General features: G+C 32.8%; 2 protein-coding genes across 7 annotated transcripts in view; one reads left to right on the top strand and one right to left on the bottom strand.

The window, feature by feature from the left end:
• Positions 1 to 635: 635 nt before the first annotated feature.
• Positions 636 to 4,911, bottom strand: LOC139512304 (uncharacterized). The gene is made up of 4 exons (XM_071299811.1): positions 4,853 to 4,911; positions 2,633 to 2,766; positions 1,651 to 1,878; positions 636 to 1,139 (listed from the first exon to the last, which is right to left on the bottom strand). Exons 1-4 carry the CDS (start codon positions 4,879 to 4,881, stop codon positions 685 to 687), a joined length of 846 nt encoding a protein of 281 aa, XP_071155912.1. The 5' UTR covers positions 4,882 to 4,911; the 3' UTR covers positions 636 to 684.
• LOC139512303 (uncharacterized) overlaps positions 4,892 to 20,750 on the top strand; it is a 34,830-nt gene continuing 18,971 nt past the window's right edge. The window contains exons 1-10 of one of the 6 annotated variants that reach the window (XM_071299807.1): positions 4,892 to 5,072; positions 7,214 to 7,323; positions 8,064 to 8,178; positions 8,784 to 8,866; positions 9,827 to 9,847; positions 12,391 to 12,482; positions 13,696 to 13,746; positions 13,942 to 14,020; positions 14,468 to 14,546; positions 15,170 to 15,290. In XM_071299807.1, the coding sequence (XP_071155908.1) occupies positions 4,987 to 5,072; positions 7,214 to 7,323; positions 8,064 to 8,178; positions 8,784 to 8,866; positions 9,827 to 9,847; positions 12,391 to 12,482; positions 13,696 to 13,746; positions 13,942 to 14,020; positions 14,468 to 14,546; positions 15,170 to 15,290 (837 nt within the window). In that variant the 5' untranslated portion in view covers positions 4,892 to 4,986. Of the gene's footprint in view, positions 5,073 to 7,213; positions 7,324 to 8,063; positions 8,179 to 8,783; positions 8,867 to 9,826; positions 9,848 to 12,372; positions 12,483 to 13,692; positions 13,747 to 13,941; positions 14,021 to 14,467; positions 14,547 to 15,169; positions 15,291 to 20,750 lie in introns of all 6 variants that reach the window. The other 5 variants (XM_071299804.1, XM_071299810.1, XM_071299808.1 and 2 more) reach the window with 5 other exon arrangements.

Below are 20,750 nucleotides of genomic sequence, written 5' to 3'. Positions count from 1 at the left end.
CAAGGCTCCGTATTTTAACCTATAATTGTTTACTTTTTACACGCTGTGACATGAGTTGAGCGTTGTCTCCACATGCACTTGTTTCTATCCATGGGAAGATCAACTATCAACGTATATTTTTTTCTATCGATGGGAAGCTCCTTTACCAATGTATATTTCCTCGTAAATATACGTAGATAGTGGATCTTTCCATGGATGTAAACAAGTGCTTGTTGTTGTCTGTTTGGCACTCATACCACATCTTCTTATTTATAATAGTGGGATACTTTAGATGTCAGTTATGGCTAATTATTATGTAAACCTCTAAGTTTTTACAGATATTACAACAATATCTTAAACATTAACAAATTACAGCACCTTGAATTTATATAAATAGTATCAAAACGTAAATAATTTTATTACTAGTATCAGTTTAATTATGATCACCATACAAAACATACAATGTTTAAAATGCTTAATTTGATTGAGTTGTTTAAATCAATGCACATGTATACATTTATTAAGGAAAATATTTATTATTATTTCATTTCTCTCTGAGTGAACACACAGCCATTATTTTTTAAATTCTTGAGTATTTTTAAATTCTTGAGTATTTTTAAATTCTTGAGTATGTAAACGTCGTTGCTGGTTAAAGTAAACATATATAGCTTGTTTTTTGTTATCAGTTTAAGTACAGGTAATCCGTCATAACTTTGCAATTTTCAGCAACTTCAAAATAGTCCTGTAAAATATATCCCTGGAGAGAAGTGTTTGTTTCATCTTAGGAATAACAGTTTTTAAATACACAATAGAAGGGTCCAATTTATCAGCTATATATTCAAAATGTGGCCCGCTAAGCACGGCCACACCTCTTCCAACCTTACACCAGACAACGGCAGGGTGTGGAATACCGTCTGGTGAATTATTGTATCTTGCTATAATCTTTACGTTCTGTGAAGTTTTGTCGTCCAAAGTAAAATGGCCGCCACCATTGAAATACAAGTAGGTGTCTGGAATGTCTTTTGGGATAATGTCTTTGCTTCCCTGATCAGTTGAGGAAATTTTAGTTACCATGGAATCGTCTGTTTTGATTTGAGCTGCATGAGCTCCCGCCTCACTGTCATACAGAAATCCAGGAAATGTTGGTCCAATACAAACTCCTGTTCAAAAAATTTGATTCAAGGTATATTCTGTCGGTGTTAATTATAAACATACTATAGAAAATAGTCATAATACGGTATTTATAAAAATAATGAATTAAAAAATACTCCCTAGGTTACTAAGTAATTAGTCTGGAAAACATACACACGAAGTCTGCTTTATACGTGATTTACCAAAAACTGAGCTATGCTACAATTTCGTCCCAAAAAGTTAACCTTAAATGTTTTGTCATTTTTTGTTATATCCTTGTTGCTTATATTTATTCCAATGTATCTAGGGAAACACATTGTGATATCCAAACTTCAGGCTTTACGAAAAAATAATCAGGTTAATTCAACATGAGAATCGCTAATATTTGATTGTACCGTTTTGTGGTGTAAAGTTTTGATCACTAATATTATGCAATTACAAAAACAACGTATGTATTCAAGGATTTTCAGTAAATGCATGGAAATCTCAAATTACGAATCTATGAAAGAGACTTAATTTTCTGCCTATATTTGATTTTACCTGGGAAAAATCCAAGATCTCGGCTTCCACATACTTCGAATTTTCCACCTTTATCAAACTCGATTCTCCGACATGCTAAATATGCTCCTGCACAAATACCTAAATATGACCCACCACCCTCTACATAGTTCTTTATATTTCGTATTCCGTCTGACTGAAGAGCCTGTATGTATCCGGTGTCATAACCCCCACCTATAGCTAGCAATGCTGCTGTTCGTAATAAATCTCCTGCAAAAACAAATATAAAAACTCACCAATTACATATAAAAAACGCGCGGAAAAGTTTGGTCTGCTCTTTGCATATGATATTATATAAAAAAAATTACTTAAAATGTCAGAATCTAATGCATTTTAAGTAACATTTTTAAAAGTTTCCTTGGGAATGATAATCGATCGATAGGGAATTTATATCATTTATTTTGTGGTGATCAAACAGTTTATTTTAAAATGTTTTATCCATGCACAGTTTAATTTACTCAGAATGAAACCGTATGTATCCCTGTTGTAGTCTTTGTATCCCTGTTGCAGACGTGTCTTCCTTTTTGCTGCTAAATTGTAGTATGACACAATTCGGTCAAGCCAGTCAGTCTTATTCAAATCAAAATGTATTCCAAAGAATAAACATTTCAAACACATTTTATGGTCTTAATATAGTCATATACATTATAATGGTTGGTTATGGATGTTCTGTAGGATCAGCCGCCATGCACCAATCAATAATTCAGCATTTTCACTAGAAAATGTTGTTTTACTAGCATTACGCTGTGGGTTTATACATTGATAACAAATGCCACATATTTAGACTGAATAGTTTTACGCAATTAAGAGCGGTGTCGTATGTTGACCTAACGATGTCTTTTTTTAAAATTCTTATTTTCGGAGGTATCCGTTTATTGCAATAAAAACAGTCAAAACCCTTTAAACTATGTGCGTATCATACATTATATATAAGTTACATTCGTAATTTGCATTCATTTGGTACCTTTTCGAATTTCCTCTGGTGAGATTAGAGAAATTTTGTAATGTCCACACATGGTCTTTAAGGACTCGAATAGCATCTCAGTGGCTTCTTTGCTAACTCCTTTTCCGTAATATACAAATATATTCTTTTCCATGCTGTGGGAAATATGAAAGATAATTAAGCAGTTATCTACCAGTGAAAGTTCGAATTTATAAATATCAGGAAATTTATAGTGCAGATATATGTGTAGGAGCAGTTTTCTGGAATAACTATATATATATACCCATATTGGGACCGAAGGACGGGCGGACAGATGGATTGACAGGGGAAACTAAATCCCCCCTCCCCCCATGTTTAGTTGCGAGGAACATACAAATACATCTAGAAATATTTGTGTCGATACAGTCTTCAGCAATGGAAATGTGTAAAATTAGTTAAAAGTCCCCAAAGTCTAATTAAACCAAATAAACAGAATCATTGAATATAAATCAAGCATATACAAGAGACGGATTATGAGGAGCAGGGGCCCGATACCTCTTTATTGGGCTACATATATAAAAAAAAATCATCGGCATTGGCTATTCTGTTAACATCTTCTTTTCCTTACGTTATCTAGTTTTACGGAACTTCCTCTTTTTAAATCCTGGATCCAATTCTAGCGCGTCATGCAGGCAAACGTTCGAAATACTTGAACGGGACGGTAACTCTAAAATCCATGTGACTGCCATGATTCTATCTGTAGTTATGCTAGTCAAACGTAGAAGATATACTCTTTTAGCTGCATCAAGTTTTAAGATGCCGGACAATGGCAATATCGACTTGGTACCCATCGCATACCCAAGTTTTAAGATGCCGGACAATGGCAATATCGACTAAAGATAAAGACAATTATCCGGACTTACCATCATTCCCCTGGATAACTAAACTTTAAAAGTGGGTTTAAATAGTAACCAAATGCTTCATAGACCTTAGAACTTTCCGTAGTACTAAATTTTATATCAATATTTACAGAAAATTGAAAAAAAAAACGTGTCTCTGCCCTTGACTTTGCCATATATGTCTAGCCGAAAGTCAAGCTTAAATATTTAAAACGTTCTGTTATAGAAAAGAAACAATGTATTTTGTGAAACAATTCACATGCTCACGGAATTTTTAAAATAGATATTAAAAGAAGCTTCTAAGAGTGATTCTTCGATTAAGATTTTCTATTGCCGAGTTTATAGTTCATTAGTACACTGTCATGAGTTGGTGGGTACAGGTTTCAGTTTTCAATAGCGGGCCAATCATATTCAAAAGTCTGTGGGATCTTTTCGTTTTTAAAATTATCTCAGGCATATACATGTACCATACAGGGTGTTCTCGCAACAAATGAATAGACGTCTTTGTTCAAAGGCACAATTTTATAAATTTAGTCGAATACCAAACAATAATTCAGTCAACGCATCATGTAACTATGCCGATTGCACCTTTCTCCAATTGAACTCGTAAATAAATGTTATCAAGGGTATATAAAAGTCTGCTTCAAATATCGACTAATAAGTAAAAATTAACTGTTTAAAATTTTACCTAAATAATATCATTTTTAGCTTTCCATTTCCGATCATAATCATAATTTTCCCATTAATTGTATGTTAAAAGACTTAAACTGTAAACTTCCTATGTAAATGTCAAAATAAAACCTGTAAACCTCCTTTATAAAAACACATAAAGACTTAAAAAATGTATATAGTGTATATAATGTTGTTGTGTTACGATTGTTAATTTATTCTTCAATTATTTTTTTGGTGGTGGAACTGTTCCGACATACAATTTCGTATGGTTACCCTATAAAGGGTGTAAAGATCCAGAGAAGAAGAAGAAGATCATGTATCATGTCACTACTTTAATAATTTTAAAAGTGCTTTTCGGTGTTGCTTTTGTGATACCTTTCAAAGTTTGAGCTGGTTATCTGTCACAAATATTTAACTTTCTTGTGATATAATTGATTTTAATTATAAATCTAGATTTAGTTCAATTTACGCCAAGATACAACCTTGTAATAAAGTGTGTTCCTGTGATTAAGGAGGGTTATTCATTTAAGACAAGACATGGTCTGGTTAATACTTCGCCTTTTTTCATATTCAGCTATTACAGTCGGTCATGCATATTGATATTTACGACTATTAACGAAAACTGGATGTCGTATTTGCTCCAAAAATGACGACGGAACAAATAAACAAGGATTTTTAAATTACGAAATACCTGTTACAAATGTGTCGGAAACCAACCATGATCCGAAATAGGTTCCTTAAATAGACATATCAGGTCTACTTCCTGTTTACAAATACAGAAGAAATGTTACACCAAAACTCTTCAAATACTAGAATTCAGCCCAAATGGGAGGCATTCTATCAAATTTGACAGGATCTCCAGAAACAAGTGAATCCCAGGGGTGTAATATATTTTGGGGACATGTTACCAGGTAAAATGACTTTCCTTTTCCCTGGTTGCACACAGATATCCGTAAATCAGCACACACATGTTTTTATCTGCACTGGCACCTAACATGTACATATGTTTTTAAAAGAGCACATTTTGGATGACACAACTTTAATTTTAATACATTCGTGTGATGAGTCAACCGTCTCTTTACGGATTACCCATGTAGATGTAGATGTAGATGCACAACATGCACAACCGGGTTCGTTTTAGTCCAGATAAATTATCATGCCGTCTGCTGTGGATATTTTGATTTTGGCTTTTTTTATCCTACAGGAAGGCGTCCCAGAAAAAAAAAAAATATCCTTACCAGACGTCATAATTATTTACACATATTATAAATTATAGTCATAATTAACTCACTCCTAATCCATTTGCCCACTTTCACGTTCACAAAACACACGTTTATAGCCTTTTCAAAGGTTTTGTGTGAATAGTTCTTTCATTTTAATAGTGCTTTACTGCCTTAAGGCTTTAGTTTAATCAAGATTACTCTGACACTCAAAGGCCACGGCTCCAGCTTGTCTGGCAAAGCAGCCATTGGAAGTCAGATTACTAGTGTACAAAATGTACATGTATCATGAATCCGGGTTCATTTGCGCCCAATCTCATTCGCTCCCATTCACATTCGCCACCTTTCACTTTTGCATCCTACACATTTGCACCCAAAGTCTGTTTGCACCCTACACGTTCCCACCCAATTTTACCGATTTTTGGGAAGTGTATGGCTATAAATATATATTTCATTGTTTCTAAATAAAGTGAGATTCTGACTTGTGTGTGTCACTCATGGTAAGTGTATTGCTTAACATTTTCAGCAAAGTCAAAAATTAATGAGTCAAGATAACATTTGGTCATGTTGGTGGTTTGTCTGTGGTCTGAACAACTTGGAACCAACTGATTCTTTACAAGTTTTCTTGTAAGAAATGCTATTTTTTACATTTTACATGTTTGATGTATAATAGGGAAAATAGTATAATAATGCTAAATAACTTTTAACTTGCACCCAAACATGCCAAATGACCATGACCACAACACAGATTTCACTATAAGCAGTCAGGGGACTTACTGAAATAAGTGATTTTTAAATCACTTATTTGAGTAGCAAATTTGAGATTTTATCACAAATTGGGATTTTGTAGTTTTTTTTAAATTTTAAATACATAGGTTTGAAAAATATCTTTTAATTAGAAAAATTAAAAAATATGAACTTTTTGCTTCCTTTAAGTAGCAAGGTTCATGCCTTTGATGCTTTCATTTAGCTGAAAATTCCATTTTAGTTGAAAAAATGCTATAATAATGGCTTTACATAATGAGCTGATACTTTCTTAAAAGATTTTTCACAGCAGGGGGAGTATTTTTCCTGTGAAGTTCAAGGTTTCATCTTTCAGATTATGTAATAAAATTCTACTGTTCGCGATAAAAATTTCACTGTTCGGGGGGTGTTGAAATTAGTGTGGGTTATTAACAGAATGATACTTAAAGAAGTGATTTTTGGGAAGGAAATTGAGGTCTGATACGTAAACAAGTGATTTTTATGTCATTATCCTAGATTCAGTACAAGGTCATCACCTGAAATGACCTGGTCATCCTAGACAACACAGATGTTGATTCTGATAAGTTTAGAAACATAATTAGTCCCTGGATCATTAGTATTCTATTTTTAAAGCTACATTAAAATTAAATCACTTCTACTAGTGATTAATTTGTAATACTTAAACAGGTGATTATTAAAGAAAGACAACTCTAACTTCCAACCTTTATGGAAATAATGTTACTTGAATCAGTGATTTAGAAAATCACTTGTTTAAGTAATTCCCCTGACTGATAAGATAAAATTCCACATTAAATGTACCATGATTACCATACATTGTATCTCAAAACTTCACAGCCACTCCTTGGGCTATAAGAATAGTGTTCGAGTCCAGTAATGGCTGATGTTTAACATTAAGATTCAGTATTCAGAGCAGCAGTATTTTCCAATCATTTTGCCAATGTTAAAAGTTTTGCCCAGGTAAAAAAATTCTCCCATCAGCAAACTGGTACATATACATGTACATCATGTACATGATGTTTATTAATATTAAATAATAAAATTATAAAAATGAGTTACATTTTATACAGAGAACTGTATGAAGTGTTCAGGAAGTATGATGATGGAAATGGCAGGATACCATTATGTCAACTCAGGAAAGCTTTCAATGAAGTACATCTGTATCCATCAAAATCACAAAGTAAGTTCACATTTTTGCGCCTGTCCTAAGTCAGGAAACTCTGGCCTTTGTTAGTCTTGTATGATTTTTAATTTAAATTTCTTGTGTATAATTTGGAGTTTAGAATGACGTCCATTATCACTGAACGAGTAACATATTTGTTAAGGGCCAGCTGAAGGACTCCTTCGGGTGCGGGTGTTTCTTGCTGTATCAAAGACCCATTGGTGGCCTTCAACTGTTGTCTGCTCTATGGTTAGGTTGTTTACTCTGTGAAACATGTGAAACATTACCGATTTCCATTCTCATTGATTCTCAAACTATGTGATATTTTAATGATTTTTAAATCCAATTATGTTTTAAAAATCCACATGACATCAACATGATTAGTAAAATTAAGAATGGAAATGGGGAATGTGTTAAAGACACAACAATCCAACCAAAGAGCAGAAAACAGTCAAAGGCCACCAATGGGTCTTCAACACAGCGAGGAAGCAGCCTTTAACTATATGATTAAACAAAATTCCAGGTCTTATCTCCCTTTAGAAGTATTCATCTGTTTTAAGCCTAAATGTTTTGAATCCATATTAAAAAAAAACATAAGAAAATTTTAATGAAAATGTGCAAATATAAAGTTTTTTATAACCTTTTAAACAGATTCTCCAGAATCCAGCAAGTCATATATGCATACCATGCATACCATATGTAATGAATTTATATATAAAAGTTACAATTTTTAATGTTGTTTATTTGTATCCACACAGTTTTTGAGATGGTACAATGTGCTGTAGAATATGGCAGCCCATGTGAACCAGATCATGTGACCTTTGGAGAATTCTGCATTCTTGTAACAGAGCTTAAAAATCATTATCATAACTGGTATGATAATTACTGACAAATATTATGAATATTAAGAAGTTCAAATTAGTCACTTTTATAAAATGTATAAAGGATAGTACAAAAGGAGACTGTATTTCATACATGTTGTAAGAATAATACCAGTTGTCAATGGTTGTAATTTGTAAAACTAAAAAACATATTTTTATGGTCCTTAAATTATGCCTCAACCAAATGTCATGAAACTTATAATAAACAATGCCTATGACCACAAAACACAGATAAAGTTTGAATTTTGGTGATAGCATTTTTTCTATTCTAGAGTTATGTCCCTTTACAAATGGAAAAATTGCCGATTTTTTTTTAATCCTTTTATAATGTTTATAACTTTAGTTTACTTCAACTAAATGATATGAACCTATACACAATTCTTATAAGTACAAAACTCAGGTTAAGTACAAATATTTGTAGCATTTTTCTACAGTTCTTGAGTCCATTTGTTAAGTTATATGTAATCTCAGGAATCCTCTGTGTCCAATGGACACATTTCACTTTTATTTTTCAATTTAGATGCAGAATTTTATCCTAGTTCATATATAAAATTCATATATAAAATCATAAAATTAATTGAAATTGTATATTTCCAGCCATAATATCATAACACCAAAACCAAAGAGTTTATACAGAGAGAAAAAGACAGAAACAGATAGCATTAAATGGAAAAAGAGAGGTACAATATATTATTGAACAACTAAACAGTTATTGTAGAAAATAAAAACTTTAATTTAAACCTAATGATACAATAAAGATATATAGCGTTACATGTATATACTATAACCAGAAAATTTAATTGAACATAAACATTACATACAACAACCCTTCAAGTATACTTACTAGTCAAAGCACATTTTAATTTATATTTGCACTATATATTTTAGTGGCTTAACCAAGGAAAGGCTATAAGGAATAATGGCCAGTCTACTAGAAGGTTATCAGTGTTATAGAAATGAGCCCATTTTCTCTCATTTGTATACAAGACTGGCTGTACAACCTACTCCGCAATTTCTTGTTTTGATGCTTTGCATGATAAAATGATGGAACACAAAGTTATGACATCACAATAGTAAACAACAAAATATGATTCTGAATTTAGACTAAGTGATTCATGTACAGTTTAAATTAAACTGTACAGTCACTTGTTTGATAAACCTCAGTTGTATCCCATTTGTGTTAATGTTTGATTATTCATTGTATAGTTTCTTTAAGGAAATGTACTGTAAATTTATAAAAAAATTGTCACCATTTATAAATAGATTTTGAACACTGGACACATAAGCAAAGTTAGATATTAGAAACAGTTGCATGCAATTAATGCATGGAAAAAATGCAACCAACAATTGAGTTTTCTGTTCACATTGTTTTGCAATTAAAAAAACATCACAAAAATTTCTGCATCAACAATTCCTTACAAACTCTCTAAATAGACCCACTGCTTAGTGTTTTTTTTTTTTTAAATCTTTAGAAATTAGAAAAAAAAATCCCCTGGGAGTCTAGTCCTAGCAATTCTATGACAAAAAATGTAAGATTTTTGCATCTATTTAGATTAGATTTAATTATTTTTTTACTGACAAATTAAGTCATCCCCAATAGAAGTTTTAGTCTTGATCATAATCTGCTATATTGATTTCAGAAAATACAACACATTTCCAAGGTAACCATTGTGTTGTCATAGATACTGTAGATCTATTCTCTCACCTATTATCACATACTATGTCACTGCACTCTTCTGATTGGTCAGAAAAAATACCTGTTGGGTAAAACATGTCAGCATGTAAACAGGAAATACAAAAAAATGTATTTTGAGCAATTTTATAATGCAATGATTGTGTTACTATTTTGGAACATCCATATTTAAAATTTGGATTTCTTTTTATTTGAATTTTCTATATTAAATGCAAGAAAACAGTATGAAAATATGCCAACATTGCATTTAAAAATATTTTCTATACAAATCTCACAGAAATCTTGGAAAACAGATAAGATTTTTGCTTTACAACAAAAAAAACAAATTTTAGGCTTTTTTTTCTGACCAATTAATTTTAATATTGTTCACATATTCTTGGATATCAATTGAAGCTTATAGTCCTCTATTGATGTGAAAAGCTTTATTTTCAAATAAGAACAGTTGGTATCCACTCTCCTAATGCAGATGCTTTACAGCTATAATATCTATATTAATCCACAGTGTATTATACTGAAACAATCATTGTATATAAATATTAAACAGCACTTCATATCAAACAAGATTTTGTAGAATAAAGTGGTTGTTAAATTACATTTTAAAATCTGTTGTCATTTCACTTCTGGAAGGTTAGGGGGAGGTGGAATACTTTATAAATCTTTAGATGGGGATTAAAGATAATATCACTCTACAAAACACCTTAAGAGATAAACATGTTTTATCAATTACAAATATCTGCTAAATGTGGTCAGGTGTGACTTACTGCCTCCCTCTATTACGGCTCCTGACCGACCCATGGCCTATTCCTCTGTAGAGTAGGGGAAAGGAATTGTCAAGGACTAAAAAGTAAAACATTTTTTTTTTTTAACAGCAAATGCTTTGAAAATATATTATCTTAGAATATAAGTAGAAACATTATTCAATTAACATACACTATTGTCATGATTGTACAAATTAGGTGTGTGCCATATTTTGGTGTTTTTGTATAGTCCATATTTTAAAGGTTGTTCTATTTAATATAATATGCACAGCTAAGAAAGTCACCTATTAATTAAGAAAGCTATAAATGTATAATTTCATTTATTTAGACTTTTGTCTTTAGATTGAACTTGTGACAACCACCCTTACAATGTCTCTTGTGTGTTTTAGTGCCTCCCAAAGCTACATGTATATTTAAATAGAACAGCCCGTAGAGTATATTACAATAATAACTGTATCTATCTTATACTTCACTTATTGCTTCTGAATTATTCTATACCTCTGCAGGCATAAGCAAAGAAAGTCCATCATTTTTACAGAAAACCTCTGTAAAACCTTATTTTCATGACAAATTTTGCACTTCAAGTTAAGATACACAACAGTTGTGTGGATTTTGCTTCTTCCACCTGCCCTCCGTGAGCAGCCCACCCGTGCCCACTCTAGCTAAAATATCTTTTTTTGTAAAAATATTGATTACAAATGCTTATCTGCTTTTTTCAAGTGATTGTACTTTCAAGTCTTCAGATTAAACTAAAGAAATTGCATGCCCACTCCAATGGGTGGGCAGAGTGGACAAGGTAGAAATTTTGCCCACCTGGTACCCACTCCCATGGTGGGCCGGTGGACAAAGCAAAATCCACCTGAGCTGTAGTGTATGACAGACAGACTTTCAGTGTCAATGTATTGGTGCAATAATTATAATAGCAAAATTTATGATCATGAATGTACACATGAAGATTTGATTAGAAAGGCAAGATTTTTTATGCCAACATTTAGGTACACTGTCAGCAGTTTTAAGATTTTAAAATTTTAAATTTTCATGGAATTTAACAACACTTAGACTAAAGCTTCTCCGTTTTCATGATAAAGCACCAAGAGCAAAATACAAATTTTGTTACATGTATATTCATTTTTCTCTATTTTGCTGACAAGTGAACTTTGTATTTTGGCAGTCAACATTACACTTTTTACACTGGCAGCAGTATATGCACCCATTACACACGGCTCTGCAGAATCTTTTAAAGATTTGTTCTATATAATAATTTTTAAACTTTTCCTACTTTAGCTTAGAAGTCCAGGAATGACAAGGTTTTCAACCTATTGGTTGACTTCTTATTATGAAATTGATTTAGGTGCTCCCAATAAGGAAGGATACTAGCTACTGTCCATTAAACTATTTCCGTGGGTGCTATTTTTTGTGGGTTGGGAAAAATTTGCATATTCATGGATATTTGGTTTCAATGTTTAGCCAAAGTCTGCATAAATTCCCAAAGAAAATTTGTTATTTGTTGGACATAAATGGAATTGGTGGTTCCCAAGTAACCACAAAATCCATGAATATTGGTACCCAACAAGTAATGATGAATCCACAGTATTCTTAATATGAAAAATGCAGACTATGCTTAAAATATGCACAGGTTTAAGTCTCAAGATATTCAACAGCACACTTATCCACAGCTGTAAATATCCAATTTTCTATAACTTTCAGATTATACTTACCATTAATACAATTTGAGAACTTAAATTTGTTTCAGTTTTCCTTGGAGGCTCGTGTAACCCTACCACATGGAGACAGGAGCTGGCTATTCCATTTCTGAAGTCACATGGTATCACATTTTATAATCCTGTAAGTAAAATAAGTACCTAAAGGCAATTGTAGTATTCCCTGTTCAATATTCATAAATCGATTTAGCTGAAACAATTTCAGATCACAAACCAAAACTGAGGGAAACACATCAACTATAATAGGAAAATATGGATCAACAGAAACACTGAACTACTACAAAAACTAACTCCAACATACATAGAAACTGACTGAATAATAACCACTGCCATATTCCTGACTAGGTACAGGACATTTTAAGAAACGTGGATATATAATTTATACACAATCTTATTCAAAACCTTGACAATTTTTAGGGAAATTTAAATGAAATCTCTTAAAGCAACATATTTTATCTCTAGAAAAAAAAAATATAAGAAAAAAAAGAGTAAAAAAGACATGGCAGATGGACAAATAAGGTCACATGATACCCCTTCTTCAACCTCCACTTTAATATGGCAACAAACCTGAACTCCTGTATGTTACAAAGGCTGACTATATTGTGATAATCTATAGTTTGACTCCACACAATTATATATAGATTCCACAACTGCAACAAGTGTATTACATCTTCTCCACTCAAGACAGTTAAATTTTAATATTTAAAGAGCGAGGCTTGCCATGCTTTTTAAATAATTTAAATTTAACTGTTGAAAGTGGAGAAATATTGTTATACACAAGTTATAATGGTGGAATCTGTTTCTCTAATGATTTTTATCCTTCCTTTCCAAGAATTTGAAGAAAGTTGTGTACTTTTTATGTGACGTCATCAGGCATGTTCGCCTTTTTAATGACGTCACAATAGGAAAATTAAGAAGAAACTCAGAAATTTAACGTCATAATTAGATTCGACCAATCATTTGCAGAGAAAAGATTTTTCACTAGTGAGGAGAAATATTTTTCTCACACCGATCAGGAAATGTGAAAATAGCGCAAAAACTAGAGAAACAAGGCTTCCAAATAGTTCAGTCAGCAGATGTGTTTTCTCTTCTTCAACTGCTCTCAGTCTGATTAAAATCAAACCTCTCAGCGCTCCCTTTTCTGATATGTCACGTGGCATGACATATCAGAAACGGGAGCGCTGAAATGGTTGATTTTAATCACTTCCACACTACATATCAGAAACGTGAGCACTGAGAGGTTTGATTTTAATCAAACTGAACTGCTCTATGTTTTGCTCTTATTTTGATTTGAATAAGACTTTCCATTTCTGTCTTTTATTTTTTTCCTAAAGCAGGTACAAAACTGGAGACCAGAACTACTTGAACTAGAAGCACAAGCCAAAGAGGTGAGAATAAACACTATATTTTTTTTTAACCTTTAATTGTTTCATTTTTGGAAGATTTGAAGTTTTTAATCCTTTTAATCCTGTTGGTTGCACCTTAACTTGCTCATGAATTATTTTGAGCAATTAATTTTGTCTTAATGATTTCAATAGTGCTTCTTTTTTTAATCATACTATTTATATTTCATTATATTTCAGAATGCGGACATCATGTTCTTTGTAATAGACAAGGAAACAAGAGGAATATCATCTATGATTGAAGTAGGATACCTAGTTGGTATGTATTACTAAAAAAAGAGTTAAGTTAAGGGTCAATAGCACAAGGTCAATAGTAAAGTAAGGGAGACAACTGGGTAACCTTTTCATCAAAAGTATCAACTTCCTTTAATTGGTAACACCTCCACCAGTGAATAAAAATATAGAATTGTGGTATATGATTGTCAAGGCAATTATTGTCCACAAAAAACAAATCAAATACATAATTATTCTGTACTCAAAGTAAAAAAAAGAAATATTTAGGATTTGCATAAGTAACATATCTGAATTCTTCAAAGGGCATTTTGTAAACAAAATGAATTATGCTCTTTGAAATTCTAAATTCAGCCTGGCAGAAATCAGCTTGTATACTTTTTGATTAGATGTATTCATAGTATTCAAAATATTTGCATTTTGAAAAAAAGATGTATAGGTATTGAGAATAAATCACATCATTTTCTTTTTACAGCTAGCATGAAGCAAGTTATACTTGTGCTGACAGAAATAGAGGACAATGATACAGAATGTAAAAGAGTATTTACTGAACAGTAAGTCTTTGTATAAAGGCAGTCGCAGGAGGGAGGGGTAGGGATTTCATAGCAAGAAATTCTCTTCATATTAGCATTATAAGCAGAACTAACAAAAGAAAGCATTATTACATAGCCGTTAGCTTTTGTTCAATTATTGAGATATTCACATTCTATGAGTGATTGGTTCTGAGATGTGATATACATTTCTTGTTTTTTTATATAGTTTAGACTGTTGGTTTTCCCGTTTGAATGGTTTTACACTTGCAATTTTAGGGCTCTTTATAGCTTGTTGTTCAGTGTGAGCCAAGTCTCCGTGTTGAAGGCCGTAACTTGACCTCAATTCAATTCAATTCAAAGCTTTATTTATAGTCGGCATGTTACATAACAAATAGACCTATGATGGTTTACTTTTATAAATTGTTATTTGGATGGAGAGTTGTCTCGTTGGCACTCATACCACATCTTCCTATACCTATGTGTAATTTATAAGTATTGCTATAATAGCAGACAAATTATATCCAAGGAGACAAAAGCTATGAAAGTGATAATTTTATGATTAAAATTTCAAGATTATTTTACAATTTTGAATGTCAGACCATTTCTGTATGATAACTTTAAATGACTTTGACCTTCCTTTATAGGGAAAAGAGTGATTTATGCCGAGGACGTAAGATATTAGAAGATCTGGTAGAGAGGAATTCTGTTCCAGTATTTACTGATATAGATACAGCTTTGAAATGTACAGAAATTGTCCTGAATCAGGTAAAATTAATAAATTTCTGAACAATTCAGGATTTTTTGGGATCTTAGTACACATGTTCCTTATGATCTTTCTGATTTTAATGCCAACATGAGATTTAACCCCTGGCCCATTTTCACGGTCCACTGAATATAGAAAATGATAGTGCGGATGGTGCATTGGTGTTCTAAGGACACATGCTTGTTAATATATGTTATAGTTATCTTTATATCTTATGACCAGTATTATAGTTATTTTTATTTTTCTGAGTTTATAATTTTTTTTAAAATGGTCTGGCATTATACAAAAAAAGAAGACATACTATGGTATACTGTTGTCCATCTGTCTCTCCTTCCGTAGACAATATGTCAAACTCAAAAACTCTTTACCCAAAATGCATAAAACTTGGTCAATTGTATATATCTATTAACCTGAGCTCGCTTTAGTTTTCATAAATTTTAGATTTTACGTTTCCGAGAAATGGGATTTTATTGTCGAGCCTGCGACTTTTGTCGCAGAAAGCTCGACATAGGGATAGTGATGGGGCGGCGGTGTTAGCTCACTTCTTAAAAGCTTTATATTTTAGAAGGTGGGAGACCTGGATGCTTCATACTTTGTATATATGGATGCCTCATGTTACAAAGTTTCCGTCAGGCACATGTCCAATGTCCTTGACCTCATTTTCATGGTTCAGTGACTACTTGAAAAAAAAGTTAAGATTTTTTGTAATGTTAAATTCTCTCTTATTATAAGTAATAGGATAACTATATTTGGTATGTGCGTACCTTGCAAGGTCCTCTTGCCCGTCAGACAGTTTTCACTTGACCTCAACCTCATTTCATGGATCAGTGAACAAGGTTAAGTTTTGGTGGTCAAGTCCATATCTGAGATACTATAAGCAATAGGTCTAGTATATTTGGTGTATGGAAGCACTGTAAGGTGTACATGTCCAACTGGCAGGTGTCATCTGACCTTGACCTCATTTTCATGGTTCAGTGGTTATAGTTAAGTTTTGTGTTTTGGTCTGTTTTTCTTATACTGTATGCAATAGGTCTTCTATATTTTGTGTATGGAATGGTTGTAAGGTGTACAGGTCTACCTGGCAGGTGTCATATGACCTTGACCTCATTTTCATGGTTTAGTGGTCAAAGTTAAGTTTTTGAGTTTTGGCCTTTTTAGCTCACCTTTCCAAAAGGAAATGTGAGCTTTTGCCATCACTTGGTGTCCGTCGTCGTAAACTATTTCAAAGATCTTCTCCTCTGAAACTACTGAACCAATTCAAACCAAACTTCATCTGATTGATTCCTAGGGTATCTAAAATAAAGTTTGTGTTTTAATTCCCATTTCATCAAAAAACATGGCCGCCATGGCTAAAAATAGAACATAGGGGTAAAATCAGTTTTTGGCTTATAACTCAAAAACCAAAGCATTTAGAGCAAATCTGACATGAAGTTAAATGGTTTATCAGGTCAAGATCTATCTGCCCTGAAACTTTCAGATGAATCAGACAACCAATTGTTAGGTTGCTGCCTCTGAATTGGTTATTTTAAGGAAATTTTGCTGTTTTTGGTTATTATCATGAATATTATTATAGATAGAGATAAACTGTAAGCAGCAAAAATGTTCAGCAAAGTAAGATTTACAAATAAGTCACATGACCGAAATGGTCAGTTGACCCCTTTAGGAGTTATGAGCCTTTATAGTCAATTTTTAACCATTTTCCGTAAATCTTAGTTATCTTTTACAAAAATCTTCTCCTCTGAAACTACTGGGCCAAATTTAACCAAACATGGCCAAAATCATTATTAGGGTATCTAGTTTAAAAATTGTGTCTGGTGACCCGGCTTACCAACCAAGATGGCCACCATGGCTAAAAATAAAACATAGGGGTAAAATGCAGTTTTTAGCTTATTACTCACAAACCAAAGCATTTAGAGCAAATCTGACATGGGATAAAATTGTTTATCAGGTCAAGTTCTATCTGCCCTGAAATTTTCAGATGAATCGGACAACCCGTTGTTGGGTTGCCGCCCCTGAATTGGTAATTTTAAGGAAATGTTGCTGTTTTTGGTTATTATCTTGAATATTATTATAGATGTAGATAAACTGTAAACAACAATAATGTAATGCTTTGGGTATACAATGTTTTTTTTATACTTTTATCATTAATTATATTATAAACACGAGACAAACGAGACATTTCAGTGTGTCCACTCTTGTTTTTGCTTTGAAGAAGATATGACAGAATCGAAGAACCATTTATATAAATTGAAAACCCAAAATAATCATTCATGGAAGATTTAAGCAAAAAATTTAAGGTGAGCGATTCAGGCTCTTGAGAGCCTCTTGTTTCCTAATACTTTATGCAATAGGTCAACTATATTTGGTGTATGGAAATATTTTATGACCTACCTGTCAGTCGCGCAGGTTTTATTTGACCTTGACCTCATTTTTTACGGTTCATTGCTCAGTGTTAAGCTTTTGTGTTTTGGTCTGTTTTTCTTAAACTATAAACAACAAGTCAATTTTATTTGTTGTATGGAAGAATTGTTAGCTGTACATGCCTACCTGGCATGGTTCATCTGACCTTGACCTCATTTTCATGGTTCAAAGGTCAATGTTTAGTTTTCTTGGTTGATGTTAAGTTTATGTGACAGTTGTAATAAAGCTTTATTATTAGGACTATCAACATAATATCAATGATTAGTAAAGAAGGCGAGACATTCCAGTGTTAGCACTCTTGTTCATTAAAAAAGTGTTTTTTTTCAAGTTTTCAGACAATAGCTTAAAAATGCAATCTCCAATTTGCAAGAAACTTTGGTCAATTGTTTTTATACAACCCCAAAAAATTTGCGGTCGTATATTGTTTTCAAGTCGTCGTCATAAGCATCGTCCGAAGACGGATGGATTCCGGATAATAACTTTAGTATAGTAAACAGAAACCAATAAAATTTTAACACTAATGTTTATAACCACATAAGAAAGGTTGGGATTGATTTTGGGGTATTTTGTTTAAATGTTTCAATTACTCTGAAATTGTTCCACTAAGTAGAAGGTTGGGATTTATTTTAAGGGTTATGGGGCAAACAGTCTAGAAATAAAGGACCAAAAAGGGGCCAAAAACAAACATTTTTGAAGTTTCGGGACAATAACTTATCTTCAACTGTATGGATCCTCTGACATTGTACCACAAGGTTCCATATAATGAAGGGAAGGCTTGGTGTCAGTTTGGGGTTAATATACCTGAATATTTAGGAATAAGGGGCCAAAAAAGGGCCAACAAGAAGCATTTTTGGAAAATGACGCTTTCAGCGTCTTGTTCCAAAACTGCTGACCTGAACTTCCATTACATTTCTCTGCCTTCCGCGCTTGGTTTCGTATATTTAGTTCCCCATTACATTTCTCCGCCTACCGCGCTTGGTTTCGTATTTACTATTTTACATACAAACTTGAATCTGCTTGTATTATCATGTGTAGTAATCAACCAGGAACCAGTTTGCACACCTCCCGTCCTTCTTATTACCAAAAAGATCGAAGTGTACCAACCAATGTAGTTAAGATACTCATAAATCTATTTTTATAACTTTATTGATTATGTGAAGTAAAACTAAAACATTGTTAAAACATTAAAGATATATAATTAATCGGGGAATACTTTATAGTCTTTTCGTTTTACAAACAACTGCCTTTTTTATAAGAAAATATAATATGTTCGTGTTGGTCCACTTTTTACTGGTTATAAGACAGATCGAAGTACCTGAAATCCAACTCAATCTTTGTTTACCAAGTTACACCTGTAGAATCTGTAACAGACTGTATCTGTATGACATTTGAATAAATTGTCGATATAGATGCTGGCTTTAATACAACGGTTTCGAGAGAGCACCGCCGATTTATTGGCGTGGCAGGAGAACTGATTTGAAGCTCTCTACGTTTGATGCGTGCACAACAGTGTCGTCATAGCTGATCATCGGGGCGATCACTGTCTTACAAAGGATGAGTTTGCATAATGTACGGTGTTTTACTTAGTGGAATGTCAATAAACTCACAGTAAGAGTTATTCTTTACTTGCTTCACCATTGTTTTCCACAATAATTGTTGCGTGGTATTCTTTGAATTTCTCTGCAGTTATGGTTCTCTTTGGACGTGCTTTTTTGAGGAATTCGTCTGGTTCAATAGCGTAAATCAGCCCCTCAACTACTGTTTACATAAATACTATTTTTGGCTTCAACTCCTTGTTTGTCCTTGTCTGGAAATCTTGTTGAAGTTCCAGTTTGGCAAGAATTTTGGAGACTTATCCATCCTCTCTTGACTTGTAATCTCTGGTGATAAATTTTGCCGCTTGACATGTTTTATTTTGTTATCGGATAGGGGTCCCATACTATGGTTCCATTTTAAATAATGAGATCAATTCCTATAGGTCTAGTTCATTATCCAATCTGACACAAATTTCAATAACTGGAATGCCACCCAAGTTGAGTATATGGTGATCCACTATAACAGCATAATTACTTGGAATTGTGTTTAATACCATGGTTCAAAAGCATAAACTTAAATGGAGACAGAAATTTGACATGAAAGATTGTGGTTAGTGTAAATTAAAATTAGCTTACTATGATATATGGTTCGAATGAATATCAAATTGAGCAGAGTTGTTATAAAATATCAATATGACAGAGAAGTGGTTTCAAGTTTCATATAAAGGGACCTGACTGACATGAAATAAAAAATCAAAGGAGTATCCCTATTTGTCTAATCTTCAAGGTGAAATAAAACAAATATAACAATATTATGCTATTGTATAAATCTACAGAAATAGAATTTGCTTCAATTAACAGAAATAAATATGTCACTAGTAACTTATTTAATGAGTATGTGGGTAATGAGTCCTATAACATATGACCTCGGGAGCATTATTTACTATTTCTATTTACTGTTCTGATAAAAATTTTTTACTATCAATGTGTCACACTTCACATTCAAAATTAAAAAAAATAATGAAAATATCAGTATAAAATGTTAAAAATTGAATAAGAATGCGAAGTCATATGTTATAGGACTAGTGGGGTATAAGAGCTTGTTACAACAGGCTCTTCATAATCATTTGGTTTGAAAGGATACTAGTCCACTTGTATTTTTGTCCGTCTGATGAGTTAAGCCTTTTTCAACTGATTTTTATAGTTCGTTCTTATGTTGTACTGTTATACCACTGTCCCAGGTTAGGGGGAGGGTTGGGATCCCACTAACATGTTTAACCCCGCCACATTATTTATGTATGTGCCTGTCCCAAGTCAGGAGCCTGCAATTCAGTGGTTGTCGTTTGTTTATGTGTTACATATTTTTTTTTCATTCATTTTTTTACATAAATAAGGCTGTTAGTTTTCTCGTTTGAATTGTTTTACATTGTCTTATCGGGGCCTTTTATAGCTGACTATGCGGTATGGGCTTTGCTCATTGTTGAAGGCCATACGGTGACCTACAGT

The sequence above is a fragment of the Mytilus edulis genome, chromosome 2 (assembly GCF_963676685.1).
Source record: "Mytilus edulis chromosome 2, xbMytEdul2.2, whole genome shotgun sequence".
Lineage (NCBI taxonomy): Eukaryota > Metazoa > Mollusca > Bivalvia > Mytilida > Mytilidae > Mytilus > Mytilus edulis.
Note: the sequence above shows the minus strand (reverse complement) of the source record. Positions and strands in the feature narration are given on the sequence as shown.